Here is a 15,428-nt window from a genome sequence, read left to right as displayed (position 1 = left end):
TACTTTACAGAATTGGTCTTTATGGTAAGGCAACTGAAGAGTTTTCAGCAAGGTATCAGATTTGAATATATAAAGATGATTTTAGGGCTTCCCTGGTGGCGCAGTGGTTGAGAGTCCGCCTGCCGATGCAGGGGACACGGGTTCGTGTCCTGGTCCGGGAAGATCCCACATGCTGCGGAGCGGCTAGGCCCGTGAGCCATGGCCGCTGAGCCTGCACGCCCGGAGCCTGTGCTCCGCAACAAGAGAGGCCGCAATAGTGAGAGGTCCGCGCACCGCGATGAAGAGTGGCCCCCACTTGCCACAACTAGAGAAAGCCCTCACACAGAAACAAAAGATGCAACACAGCAAAAATAAATAAAAATTAATTAATAAACTCCTACCCCAAACATCTTAAAAAAAAAGAAATAAGTTGAGCAGTGAAACAAATTAATAAATATAATTCTTCAAACAGATATTCCTTTTATAGATATGATTATAGAAAACTAGAAGTTGTCAATGGCTCAGAAGAGTCTAGAGAAAGTATAAAGATGTACTGGTGACAGGAAAGGGAGAAAGAGACAGAGGGAGAGAAGGCAAAGAGAGAGAGAGAGAGAGAGAGAGAGAACCATTGCTACTGCATGATGTAGACTATCCTGAAGTAGGAAATGATGGGAAAAGCCTCGGTTCGAAGAACAGCAGAAAATAGCCAAGGCAGAAACAAACATACTTTATAAATAGATAAGTGAAAAGCAGTTATGTGTGCAGTGCAAGAAACAAGGAGATTGGAAAACAGTCTGGCAGTTCCTTAAAAAGCTGAACACAGAGTTCCCACTGAGCCAGCAATTCCACTCCTAGGTATACACTCAAGCTAAATGAAAATACAGGGTAATGCAAACATTTGTACACAACTGTTTACAGCAGCATTATTTGTAATAGGCAAAAAGTGAAAACAACCCAAACGCCCATCAACTAATGGATAAACAAAATATAATATAAATAGAATGGAATAGTATTCAGCCATTAAAAGGGATGCAGTACTGATGTATGCTACCACATGGATAAACCTTAAAAATGTTAAGAAGCCAGTCACAAAGGACCACATAGTGTATGATTTCATTTATATGAAATGTTCATAATAAGAGAATTGATAGAGACAGAAAGCAGATCAGCAATAGTGTAAGGCTGGGGGGAAGCAGAGAGCTTGTGGGGCGACAGCTAAAGAGTACCAGATTTCTTTTTGGGGTAACGAAAATGGTCACAGCTGACTGTGGTGATGGTTATAGTACATTGTGAACATACTAAAAACGACTGAATTATACATTTAAAATGGGCAAATTGTATGGTGTGTGAATTGTATCTCGATAAGTGTTACCAAAAAAAGTCTAAAAACAAGGAGAATAACTTTGGAAAAGCAGGTGTAAAATACAAAAAAACCCTGCAGAAATAGAAGTCAGTAAGAAAATAGGTGAGAACGCACCTATCTGAGATCTAAAGACTAAATGAGGAAGGCAAGGCTGTATTAGATGCCAATCAGTGAGGGTATGAGAGAGAATAAGTAGGAGGTAGCAGATGATGAATAGGTATTCCTTTGGAATGTTCAGAAAGGTTCAGTCTATATTACACTGTGTGGTAAAACCAGGTGTTTAAAGTGTGCTAAACACTGTGGCAAACATTCATGTCATCAATTATTTATTTGACGTGGTAAAATTCCCATTGCATGAGAGTCTGGCATAACTATAATATTCATTTTTGTATGCCCTGCAGCACTTAGCTTGATGCCTTATACACAGTAGGAACTCAATAAATGTTTGATGAATGAAACTAACCATCAGAGCCAGACTCAAGTCTCTGTAATTACAAAGCGTAAGTGAGGCCAAATTTTAGCCATTAAAAAAACCCAGAACATTATTCCACATTTGAAACATTTTAATGAATGTTTAAATGAGTTTTAATTTAGTTAACTAAAATATACACAAGTATAATTTAGTAATCTAATATGAAGGTAAAAAGATCTGTCTGAAAGGTAAGGACTTTCTGAGAAATGCTATGAAAATGTTAACTTTATTCTTAATAGATACACCGCAAAACCAACACTTCACATTATTTTGGTTACTTCAAAATTTAAATTCAGCTTGCTTTTCAATTAATTTTTTTTATAACAGATGCAGAATATGACCTATTTTTCCCCCTGACAATATCAATAGGCTGCTCAACTACATGATACAATTTTTTTGCATTTAATTTAAAAGACTATGGCTCAGTGTTTAAAGAATAAATTAATAAAAGAGAAACATTATTAGGAAAAAAATGAAAGCACATTCACCACATAATAAAAAAAAATCATTCCTTCAAAATCAGAAACCAGTGTGAGCATTATTTCACTTACCCTACTTGGAAGCATATAATTCCTATATACAAATAAAGTAGAACCTATAGACTGGAATGATACAGTGGCTATCAATAATTAGGTGCTAATTGACAAAATAAACAAAAACGAGTGGAATAGCACATTAAAAGAAACTTGTTTTTAGCTTAATTGTTGGTGCAGAATGCACGGCTGGGGCCGGCTGCCTGGCGGCTGCTTTAGCTTTGCTGGCTTGGCTTGCTCGAACAGCAGTTTCCAAACGTACTTTCAGCTCAGGAGCCGCTCCCATTACTGTCTTGAAAGCATGTGGATACAGAGGTCCAATATGCATTAAATTCTGGAGTGCAAACTCATGAAGATCTTTGGAAGCTGTGCTTGCTGAGGCAAAAGAATTTTCATCCAGCAGGTAAGAGATCAAAGTGGGAACTAAAAGAGCAAGTAACTGGACTCCTGCAAATAACAAAGATAAAGTCTGAAGATGATCACAAGTCTGAAAATTACAATAAACCTTTATTTAAAAACTAGGCAATTACTACAGTAGTCTGAATTATAATAAAATCGAAGTAAACGTGCATGATCTAATTTTAGACCTCAGTAATTATTCATAATTAATACTGAATACTTACTAACTGTCCAAGCCATGTTAAGGGAGGAAATCAGGTTTGATTTCCTGTTAAGATTATATATTTTGCATTTATATTAATTTGTTTTATTAAAAAAATACTGGCTAAAAGGTTAAAAAGGAATGAACACTTTATAATTGTCATCTGGTAAAATGTATTTTGAGAATAAAATTATGAAAATTTTAAGGGTATTCCAGAATAGGGAGGTTGGAGAATAGAGGGAATAGGGAACAGAAACCTGAAGCATTCATTAGGAGGATACCATCAAAGGACTGAGTGAATGTATACGTTAATGTGATGGCAACCATCTCCCTTCGGTTTTTGTTTTGTTTTGTTTTGTTTTTTTGCGGTACGCGGGCCCCTCACTGCCACGGCCTCTCCCTTTGCGGAGCACAGGCTCTGGACGCGCAGGCTCAGCGGCCATGGCTCACGGGCCCAGCCGCTCCGCGGCACGTGGGATCCTCCCGGACCGGGGCACGAGTCCCCTGCATCAGCAGGCGGACTCCCAACCACTGCGCCACCAGGGAAGCCCTCCCTTCGGTTTTTGCATGGCACTTAGACTCAGATTTAGTTTTAATTTTTAAAAAATGACAATTGCTTATTCTACCACTTAGAAGTCTTGCTATAGTACAAAACATCTGTTATCTGAGTGAAGCAGTCCCTTAAAAAATGAAGAAATTGTGATGGTGCTTATTGTTGATGTAATTCACTAATAAATACTAGAAATTGGTTGGAGAACTGAAGCTACACTGCTTTGGTTATTTCATACCTTAAATTAATTGACTCTTAAATGGAAAATTAAAGAGTTATTCATTTAATGAACCTTGTTGAAGTCTAATTAACTATCAAACTATATTTAATTTCATGAATAATATGTAAATATATTCTGCTGTTAAAAGAATTCAAACAACAGAGAATTATTTGAAAAAGTATAAGACTCTTCCCTACCTAAATTAGGGCACTTGTTCAGGAACTGATCCCAAGAGTCAACTCAACTCAAACATATTTAAATACTGACTATGCAAAAGTCAATAAGCTCAGTGTTAAGATTACAAAATGAATAAGATTTAGTCCCCATGTTTATGGAGTTTAAGTGAGTAAAATAAAAATAAAGATAAAATTATGTTGAGTTACCAAACACAGGCCATGATGTCAGTCATAACATTTCTACCCAATAATCTGTTAATATCTAGTTTCAACTAAACTTATCAACTCCTCCCAAACAGCTCTTCTTCCTGACCTTTCCAGTTTTAACGTTGCTTCCATGCTTCTTCCAGGTAACACAGTAATATTTGGCTCTCTCTTTCTCTTGTCCCCCTAACCAGTTACTCGTCAAGTCAGAGCAATGTTTTTTTTTCATAATCACTTCTGTATTCTTCTCTTCCACTGTAATAGTTCTGGATTATTATTTTATAGGTAAGCTATCAGCAATAGCTTTTAAAAGATCTCTACTACCTTTCCAATTTTGTGTGAAATTCTTTCAAGAGAAGAGGAAAAATTTTATGATAGAAAAAACTGATGTAATTTTTATCTGGAGAGTAATCTAGCAATATATATTAAAAGCTTTAGAATGTGCATTCCTTTTGGCCCAGTAATTTCACTTAAAAAAATTTACCTGATAGAAATAATTTAAAAATGTGTGCAAAGATACCTGTACAAGAATACTCATCTCAGACTTCCCTGGTGGCGCAGTGGTTAAGAATCTGCCTTCCAATGCAGGGGACATGGGTTCGATCCCTGGTCCGGGAAGATCCCACATGCCGCTGAGCAACTAAGCCCGTGAGCCACAACTACTGAGCCTGCGGTGCCACAACTACTGAAGCCCGCATGCCTAGAGCTCGTGCTCTGCAACAACAGAAACCACCACAATAAGAAGCCCACACATCGCAATGAAGAGCAGCCCCTGCTAGCCACAACTAGAGAAAGCCCGTGCTCAGCAACGAAGACCCAACACAGCCAAAAATAAATAAAATAAAATAAATTTATTTTAAATTTATATAAATTTATAAAAATAAATTTATTCTTAAATTTAATTTAAGAAAAAAGAATACTTATCTCATTTATGATCTTGAAAAACTGGAAACAGCTTAACATTCAATCATAAGGTACTAGTTTAAAAAGTACAGTCTTTCTGTAATAATTAAGTCATATTTTTTAAGATAAATTTTAGATTGTGATGAAATTAAGATTTAGCAGGGAATAAAGAGGAGTAAGTGTTAAGTTGCATACGTCTCTGGTTAAATGGATGTATGTGGTAGTTCTTCATAAAATTAAATAACAGCAATTTAAAAATTTCAAATTTTGAGGTATTTTAATAATGATGTTTGGCATCATTAATGCTAATCTGGTCCTATTTGTCCTATTTGTTAAAAAGCTTTTATACCTCTATTATGAACACCAAAATGTATTATTTTAAAAAATCTATTAGGCAGCCATATTTTCCCTGGTTCTTAAAGAGTACATTTCTAGAAAATAAAACAATCTGTGGGTTCAAATGCCATCGGTAATTTAACCTCTTGCTCTTAAAAAATAAACATAAATCAACTCAATTTTGTTAGCATCACGAGCAAAAACATTAATCTTTCAGATAGTAATCACCCTTAGTAAACTTACTGTTGCAATGGCCTGTGTCAAATAGCAAAGAAAATTTATATATAATACAAATATTCATTTTAGACTAGTGGCTTTTTAGAGGAAAATACTTACTGTTATGTTCTTCCCCAAGAGCAACCAATGTTTCAAGAACTTTGATTCCTTCTTGAACAGCTAAAAGTTCTGTATTACTGGCTGGTCTGTTTCTTTCAACAGCTTTTAGCTTTTCAACCACTATTGGAGCTAATGAATGGATGTAGGGGGTTGAAAGGGCACGATTGGAATGCTGAAAGACTGAGAGGAGAAGCTGGTAACATTTGGCTTGAACCTACACAAGAAAATCATTTTATTAATTTACATGTGTGACAGTTCTTATCTGCTCTACAATCACACTGCATCCTAATATATACTGAAAACAAGCAATACTGCAGGATGAAAACAGAAATGTGGGAAGAATTAATGCCATTTCTACTTACAGAAATGGAGTAATAAAACTTCCAACATGCTAACTAAATAAAACGGAAAAAAATTAATCCAATAAACATTCCTTATACGTTAACTCCCAAATTACCACTGCTAATATAATTTGTGTATTTCTATAGTGTATAAGAAATTAGAGACCGGGAATACTAATTTGTGTTTTTAATTCTTTCTTTAATCTACAAATCTCCCTCCCACTTTAACCTCATATATTTAGTATGGAAGGCTAATATTTGACGGATGCCAAACAAAGCTATAAAAATATATTACTTAGACACCTCTTAAACCAATTTAAGTGTTCCAGGCCTAGAAAATAAGGTCTCAGTGGCTCTACTTTAGATTAGAAAGACTTCATGTTAGTAAGAAACAAACAAACAAAAAAAGGAAGGTCCATCAACACACGAATGTACACGAAAAATATTGAGGGGAAACTGTTTCAGTGCTTTGGTGGAAGAAAAGCTACCAAACATTGCTGGACATAAAAAATGCCTGGGGAATATTTTTAAAATACAGATCTGTGGACCACACTTCTGGAGACTCTGGTTTAGGAAGATAATGGTAGATGTTAACTAAATTGCTTTTTTTCCTGATGTGCAGCAGGTTTGAGAATCAGTAGTTTAGACACTAACACTGTAAAAAAATAAAACTTATTTTCTAGAAAACAGAGTTTCCAATAGGCCCATTAAAACATGTTATAATATATATTTATCCTTTAATGGTGTCATTAAGTAAACAGTGAAAAACAGAAGCACATAAAGTCTCTACCAATATAGGCCAGGGTTGAGCAAATATTTTAGATACTGGGCAATTTCTGTAGATATAAATAAACATATACATGTCTCTCCTAATGCTTAAACCAGTGATCTTTTCCAGTTTTCTGTTGAAAAGTCGTATAGCAAATACTTAAGTTTTCATTTGATGTATCACAAATTTTAATGAATCAATCTGAAACTTTCTTGATAAAGTGGAAGGTTTAACACTATGTTTTAAGTGCAACTTACCCATGGGTCACATGAATTTAACGCGTTTTTAAATCTGTTCATGCAGCCATTCTGCAGTGACTGGACTCCTATTATTTCACTGCCAGCAGACCACAGGAAGAGTGCAATTGCTGTTAGCATGCTTACTTCATCAGGCATAGGCATAGAATCTTCTGAAATACATGAATAATGAAATGTTGACACATATAAAAAATGAAAGCAATATGCTGTTCCTAAAATGTTTTGAAATTCTGAAAAAGAATAAACATATGTATATGTATCACTAAATCACTTTGCTGTACACCTGAAACTAACACAACATTGTAAATCAACTAAACTCCAATATAAAACAAAATTTTTTTAAAATCTAGGCCTTCCCTGGTGGCGCAGTGGTTGAGAGTCCGCCTGCCGATGCAGCGGACACGCGTTCGTGTCCCGGTCCGGGAAGATCCCACAGGCCGCGGAGCGGCTGGGCCCGTGAGCCATGGCCGCTGAGCCTGCGCGTCCAGAGCCTGTGCTCCACAACGGGAGAAGCCACAACAGTGAGAGGCCCACGTACCACACACACACAAAAAACTTTCATTCTTGAACAATAACCCTCTCTCTCTTTTTTTTTAATATATACAAATTTATTTATTTATTTATCTTTGGCTGTGTTGGGTCTTCGTTGCTGCACGTGGGCTTCTCATTGTGATAGCTTCTCTTGTTGCAGAGCACGGGCTCTAGGCACAAGGGCTTCAGTAGTTGTGGCTTGCAGGCTCTAGAGCGCAGGCTCAGTAGTTGTGGCTCACGGGCTCTAGAGCACAGGCTCAGTAGTTGTGGCGAATGGGCTTAGTTGCTCCACAGCATGTGGGGTCTTCCAGGACCAGGGATTGAACCCGTGCCCCCTGCATTGGCAGGCGGATTCTCAACCACTGTGCCACCAGGGAGGCCCTGTATCAATGTTAAATTGCCTCAATTTGATAATTCTTCAGTGGTTATGTAAGAGACTGTTCTTGTTCTTAGGCTATCTGTGAAGTATTTAGGAGTAAAGAGTCATGATGCCTTCAATGTATTCTCAAATGGTTCAGCAAAATTAATAATATCAACAATAATATGTGGATTATAGAAAAAATAAAACATGCAGCAAATGTTAACAATTGGTGAAATCTAGAAGGGTATGCTGAAGTTCACTATATTATGCTTGTAATATTTTAAAAAGTTTGAATCTATTTCAAAATTGAAGGTTCTAAAAATGAAAAAAAATATTATAGCAATCTTAAGAGTGATTCATTACATCCATGGAGGGGTGTGTGTGTGTGTGTTACACACATACATTGGCACATTTTTTAAAGTGGAAGTCTCAGATTTTGTAATAAGAAATATGATTTCCATAAAGGAAATTCTCTATTACAAAACTCTTCTCGTAAAGCAAGAAATTCTGCTTGCCTGGCTTACAAATACTATAAAATACACCCATGGCTTTGATCCCTACTTCATACTGACTGTGCCTACTGAGAATTCAGCTCTGGACAGGTTAGCTTAGGCAATTTAATTATCTTATCATATACCTTTAAATTTATCTAACATGAATGAACTTGGATAAAATATCAAAACCTTCTCTTATAATTGACAATTTAAAAAACATGATTATTGATTATGGACACCCCCATGAAAACTGAAACAATATATTTTTAAATGAATTCTTAACTACTTTTTCTTGTTCTATCAACGTACACATATATACATTTACATTCGTATATAATTATGGCATTTAATGTTTCTTTAGTTTGTTAAAAATCTATGCTAAAAAGAAAAATATTAACTCATGATAAAGCTAAAATAGTTTTAGTAACATTAATAAAACTAGTTAAAGTTTTCCCTTCCAAATATTAATACTAAAAAATTTCAGGTGATATAAGTAGTACATAGTTTGTTTAAAATATAACAAGCGTGTGGGAAAGAAAATAAAACTTGTAATACTACCATCTAGCGATAGTTTAATTTCTAGGTTTTTGATTAATTTCTTCTGGTCTGGGTTAGTTTTTTTATATATAATTATTTATAAACATGATTTTTAATAGATATAATGGATATATAATCCAAATGAGTATACCATGATATATTTAATATTTTTCCCACTGCCAGATAGTTATATTTATCACTTTCATATTTTCATTATTATAAAATAGACTGTGATAAATAACCTTGAACACAAGTTTTTGATCAATAAGGTCAGAGTATGAATTCTTAAAGGCTCTGTGTGTATTTTGCAGAATTGATTCCCTGAAAGTTTAAACTGTATTAATTCCCTTCAGCAAAGTATGAAAATGTTCTCCTGGTATCAATTCCACCTGTACATACAATTTTTTAAAATCAGTTTTACAGGTAAAAATTTATATTACTTTGTTTTTGTTTGTATTTTTTTGCTTATATAATAATGTGGCTAACTTTTTTATATACTTGGTGGGCATCTCGATTTCCTTTTTAATAATGCGTGCTCTTTCCTTCTTTCTTAAAAGACTTCTTTGTACATTAATGATATTAACACTGACATAAATATTATTTTCAGTTTTTGATCTTTTTTTCAGTTATCTTTTATTTTTAAAATTTTTTTCTTCCAGTTTTATTGAGATACAATTGACACACAGTACTATGTAAGTTTAAGGTGCACAGTATAATGATTTGACTTACATACATCATGAAATGGTTATCACAAGTTTAGCGATACATCCATCATCTCATACAGATACAAAATTAAAGAAATAGGAAAAAAATCTTTTTCCTTCTGACAAGAATTTTTAGGATTTATCAACCTTTTTTTTTTTTTTTGCGGTACGTGGGCCTCTCACTGTTGTGGCCTCTCCCGTTGCGGAGCACAGGCTCCAGACGCACAGGCTCAGTGGCCATGGCTCACGGGCCCAGCCGCTCCACAGCATGTGGGATCCTCCCTGACCGGGGCACGAACCCGTGTCCCCTGCATTGGCAGGCAGACTCTCAACCACTGCACCACCAGGGAAGCCCTCAACCATTTTTTAATGCCGTTGTTTTTGACAGGTAGATGTTAAATTCTATAGTCCAATACACTGATATTTTCCTCTGTGATACTTACCATTCACTTACACTTACATAGTCCTTTGTCATTCTGACATAAAGGAGTCACCTATATTTTATTTACCTATTTTAAAAATTTTACATTATCATTCTAACTTACCTCGTATTTACTTAGAGTCATGATATAAGGGGAGAGAATAACTGGAACTGATATCTGAAATGTCTAATTGACACAAACCATTTGAAGAATAATGAATGTGCCCTTATCATGTATTATATTCTCATGTGGATGAATGTCTGTTTTAAAACAATCTGTTCTGTTTCATTGCCCTATCTGTTCGTTCTTGGGCCCACTCCACAGTTTTAGATACTGTGGAAATGTTTTAATAGGCAATATGGCAAATCTTTAATTATTATTCTTTGTTTTCAATCCTTTCACATTTACAACAGAAATAAAATGAAAGAAAAAGTCAAACACAGAAGAAAAATGGATAAAAATGTGAATAAGCATTTCCCCCCAAATTAGACACAAACATGAAAAATGCTTATACTCACTATGAAAATGAGAAATGCCAATTAAAACAGTAAGATAGTACATTTTACTTATCAGATAATGAAATTTAAAAGTCTGAAATACCATATATTGGTGGGGATCATGCACTGCTAGTAGAAGTGCAAATTCATACAGCTACTTTGGAGAACAATTTGGCAATGTCTGATAAAATTAAAATGTGTCATCAATTCCACTTATAGGGGTATGCCCTAGAAAATCTCATAGCACAAAGCACATAAGGAATTTATAAGGATGTTCACTGAGACAATTTTTATAATTGGGAAAAATGAGAAATAGCAAAAATATCCATTGTTAGGGGAATGAATAATAATTGATAAATTTAAGTGATGGACAACTATATAGGAGTTCAAAACAATGTATAAGAGTTTTATATGCATACATCCTTTCTTTTTGGGGAAACCTCCCAAAATGTATATAAGTGCTAAGACAAGGGCATTCAGAGTCAATATCCAGAATGGGGAACTAAAAGTTCACATCTGAAAGATGGGACTAAACTACCTCTCTGAGTTGATTCAGTGTTACAGAGCAGTTTTCTGATGAGCTCATTCAATTAGTTATTAGGGAAGAGATATCCTAATAAACTTTAAAAAATTTTAAACTGATTAGATTACCTGGTTGAGAATATTCTAGGATGCATGCCAGAGTGCTACGAATTAGAGCTGTCCACTGTTTCTGAGTGTCCTCAGTTTTGGCCATTGAAAGTGTCACAATACTTTTGATCCCTTGAAGAGCTGCACTGACTGGTGGAGGAACCTGGTTATCTGCAGACTTTATCGCTGTGTCTTTCAATATTCTTGCAATTAAAAACAGAATCGTGGGCAGGACTGTCATACAACCTGAAATAAAAACAAATCAGATTGCCTCGTAATTAATAGTTCCCATATTACAGTTATTTCAATTGTTTATATTTTTTATCGTTTAATATTATTTCTTTTCCTTGTATTTATACAAAATTTACTGCATTATTATTACTATAATTCAATGTTTGGAAAAAAAAGTCACAAGTTATTTCAAAGGAAATATTTTCTTTCTTTTCCCAGCTTGCCTTGTTTTTATTACTTCTAGTATTTCACTTATTTAATAATCATGCCCTTCATAATGAAAATAAGGAAGGAAGGTAGAAAAACAGAAGGAAAACCGTACCAAATACTTTGAGAAGTACCTGAGAAACTTGGTGAATCATGTAGCAATTTCACGACAAGTAATCAATCTCATTGTACTAAGTGAGCCTTAGTACTAATTCAGTCAATGTAGTAACCAAGTCAGGAAACAGATAAGAAGACTATACAGGTAAGCCAAAAAGAGACGAAAGAATCCTAGGATTTGTAGCTGAAAGAACTTTAAGATAATCAAATCAACCACCCACTTAATGAAAGACTCCCTTCACCACTCTGACATGCAGCCACTGTAGTCTGCCTAACAACTTCAATGATGGAGAATTCATTGTTTTCATAACTGTAGGCTTGTGTTGAACTGAAATTCACCTTTATATATCCTGATACCATTTCTACCTTCTAGATACAACAGAGGGAAAGTCTACTTTTCCATCCACTAGTTCTTAGGTGTCTGCAGACAGCTATTATCTTTTTCAGCTACAATTTTTTTAGTTGCTCCTTAAAGTTGGTTGTCACTCTCCTCTGACATTTGTTAGTTTGTCAGTGTTGCTCAAGAGTAGCAACCAGATCAGAAAATAAAGGGTTTAGTAATTCCACTTTATGTCTATCTGCTAACATTCGATGTCTTCCCTCAAACTGTGGTTCTACCTCTTTGCTGAAGTTTGTTTGACATGTATCTGAAAAGGGTATCCTGGGTTTTTGACTTCTTAAATCTTCAGTCTTTTTTTTTTTCTGCGGTACGCAGGCCTCTCACTGTTGTGGCCTCTCCCGTTGTGGAGCACAGGTTCCGCACGCGCAGGCTCAGCGGCCATGGCACACGGGCCCAGCCGCTCCGCGGCATGTGGGAGCTTCCCGGACCGGGGCACGAACCCGTGTCCCCTGCATCGGCAGGCGGACTCTCAACCACTGCGCCACCAGGGAAGCCCTTCAGTCTTTTTTTATAGGTTTCTAAAGGTAAACAAACCCTTAAAAAAAACCCTACTTCTCCTTTAAGATTTAAGAGGAAAATAAATCATAATAGCACTTAAAATCAAAGGCAACCTCATCTCTAATACAGTATAAGACATTTCCAAATAGTGATTAATACCGTACCAGCAGGTGAACAAAGGGACGGTAAGTCAGAGAGTATGGTAACTGTGGCTGCCACCAAACGAGCACTTTCTTCTGACAGTCGAGTTTTAGTGGCTACGTGACTTGGAGAGTCCGACATCTTGGTACTGAGATGCGGCATGTGCCGCACTAAAATGAACATCAACAGCTCCATAGTTGCAAACACAAGAGATTTTCCAGGAATAAGACCACCACTGTCACCTCCTTCTCCTAATACAGGACAGGACTCTTTTTCCATATCATCTTCATCTTGGGTAAAAGAAAATTTGGTGAAATTCTCAGCAAACAAAATAAAAAATAGTAGATGAAACAACACAGTAAGTATACTTAATAAATTCTTTCAAAAGAATTTACAACTAAATGTTTAACTGATGCCATATGTCTTTCTCAGAATAATTCCTGCCTGACTAGAATTCTGTTTATTTACCTCTCCTTAAAAGTAACGGACAATTCATTTTTTACTTCGAAAAATTTTATTAGGTAGTTTTTATTAGGAATGTATTTCATAATAGGAGTAACACATATGTTAGGCTGAAACATGTGAAGTTGCCCCTTTTGAAGGTGAAAGATAGCTGAATATGAGCAATTCCATTTACAACATGCTAATGAAAAGCAAAATCAATTGCAAAGCTTCTAAATGTATGGTTAAATTTTTTAATTAACAACTTCCTGGTATTAATATTTTAAAAATTAGAGTACAAAGAAATCTACTTCAATGTTAGTGTAATTTCTAGTGCTTACTTAGTGTGTTTCTTTTTTCTTGCAAATAATCCTGAGCAGCTCTTACTATCTGTTGTACAACTCCAGTCACCAGCAGCTGGACGGATGGTGGATTCCAGGTCAGTAGGAGGCGGTGTAAAACACTCAGCAACTCAACACCAATCAGCTATTATAAATTAATACAGAGAAATTAATTTTAATTTCAAAGGATACATTTATATTATTAAATCTAAGAAAATATACATGTAAAAATAAATTTGGTAGCTAAAATTAATATATTGGACTATGCAGTAAATATTATAACAATCTTGAAATAAGGTCATATTTTATCTGAACATATTTTCAGTCAAAAATTACTTTATTATGTACTTAAATAATTTTTCCATTTAAAAATGGTCATTCTCCTATTTCTTTTCTCTTTAGGACTAAACAATATTGCTAGCATCCAGTGCCACTACAATTTATGATTTCCAACCTAAGTACCCAAGAGTAGTCTACCAGAAATTCTAGGCATTCTGGTAAGTCCCTCTCAGATTCATCTCAGAACTATTACAAACTTCTACCGCTTACTAGTCACTTTAGAAAGTCTCTTACAATCTTCTACATCAAACCCATCCAATGAACCCACCTCAAATTTCAGAGGGAGAAAAAAATTTAACTGCAACCGAAGCCACCTTTACCTCTTTCCTTAAGATCAAGTGTCCAGCCCCTGCCCAAGACTGATAAATCTTTCCTCATATGCCTGCTACCCCATCCTGTTTAACTTCCCAAGGATTCTTCAGGGACATCAATCATACCCCGTATGTTGTCAGCCTCGCTCTCTAGCTAAGCTCCTCTTCCCCAGGATAAGAATCTGCTCAAGTCCTTCCTACCTAATTTCCCCCCACACCTCAAAAAACCTCTCAGATCCTTCCATCTGCCCCCATGTTCTCTTCTGTCTCTGTCTTGTTTCTTCCTTTCCCAGACCGAATGCTGCCACTTCCTTCACTCTCTCATTTACTCCTCCATCTTCTATAATCTGGCTTGATCCACCTGAGAAAACGCTATGCCTGAGGTCACCAGTAACCTCCATGGGACTCTTTTTCTGTCCTTATTTACTGGATTCTGTCCCTTTTGAGACTGTTGTCTGTCCTTGAAACTCTCTCATCTTTGATAACTCTGTTTTTGTTTTTGTTTTAAACTGGCATCTGGTCTTTATTTAGTCCTATCCCCTGTGCTGTGGATTTAGTGGTCATTAACTCAGACTTGGATTCTGGATTCTTTTGGTTCTCCTCCTTCCTCTCTAGTAGTCTCCACTGCTGATTTATTTCCCTCATCTCAATCCTTATTTGCTATTTATCCCTAAGGTTCCAGTCTTGGCCCTCTTTCCTTCTTCCTTTTTTCAGTTTTCCGAGGTCAGTGGACTCATTATCTCTCTGGAATTATGAAAATGGCCTCTTAATTGACCTCCCTCCTCCCTTTTCATGTCTTAAAAATCAACCACTACAAGATTGATGGGGTGATCAAATTTATGTCTGCTGTATTTCTGGAATACACATTTAACCATGTCATTCTATCTACTACATTTACAATCAGTTATTTTGGTTTTAACATAATGTTAAATTTTATTGGTTTGACCATTTGAAAACAACCCTCAAGTTTCTTGCAGTAATCTGTAGTTTAGCTGAGGCACAGCTTCAGGCTACAAGGCTGGGGTACAAGAAGAGTTCATCAGTGAGTGAAGCTTGTAATCACACAGCACATGCTTTGTTTTGTTTCATTTGGGGTTTTTTTCCAAGCAGCACCGTGTGCAAAACTAATTTTGATATAATACAATAATGAGAACTTTGCTTTTTATCTGTCTGTGTTTTATGGAAA

The 15,428-nt window shown here is 35.7% G+C and overlaps 1 protein-coding gene across 2 annotated transcripts in view; it reads right to left on the bottom strand.

The window, feature by feature from the left end:
- Window positions 1-1,688: 1,688 nt before the first annotated feature.
- HEATR5B (HEAT repeat containing 5B) overlaps window positions 1,689-15,428 on the bottom strand; it is an 87,150-nt gene continuing 73,410 nt past the window's right edge. For both annotated transcript variants that reach the window (XM_060026819.1, XM_060026820.1), the window contains 6 exons: window positions 13,593-13,737; window positions 12,834-13,100; window positions 11,238-11,462; window positions 7,041-7,192; window positions 5,674-5,887; window positions 1,689-2,794 (listed from right to left, as the gene is read on the bottom strand). In XM_060026819.1, the coding sequence (XP_059882802.1) occupies window positions 2,490-2,794; window positions 5,674-5,887; window positions 7,041-7,192; window positions 11,238-11,462; window positions 12,834-13,100; window positions 13,593-13,737 (1,308 nt within the window). In that variant the 3' untranslated portion in view covers window positions 1,689-2,489. The remainder of the gene's footprint in view (window positions 2,795-5,673; window positions 5,888-7,040; window positions 7,193-11,237; window positions 11,463-12,833; window positions 13,101-13,592; window positions 13,738-15,428) is intronic.

The sequence above is a fragment of the Delphinus delphis genome, chromosome 12 (genome assembly GCF_949987515.2).
Source record: "Delphinus delphis chromosome 12, mDelDel1.2, whole genome shotgun sequence".
Taxonomy (NCBI): Eukaryota; Metazoa; Chordata; class Mammalia; order Artiodactyla; family Delphinidae; genus Delphinus; species Delphinus delphis.
This window is presented reverse-complemented; position numbering and strand designations above follow the sequence as displayed.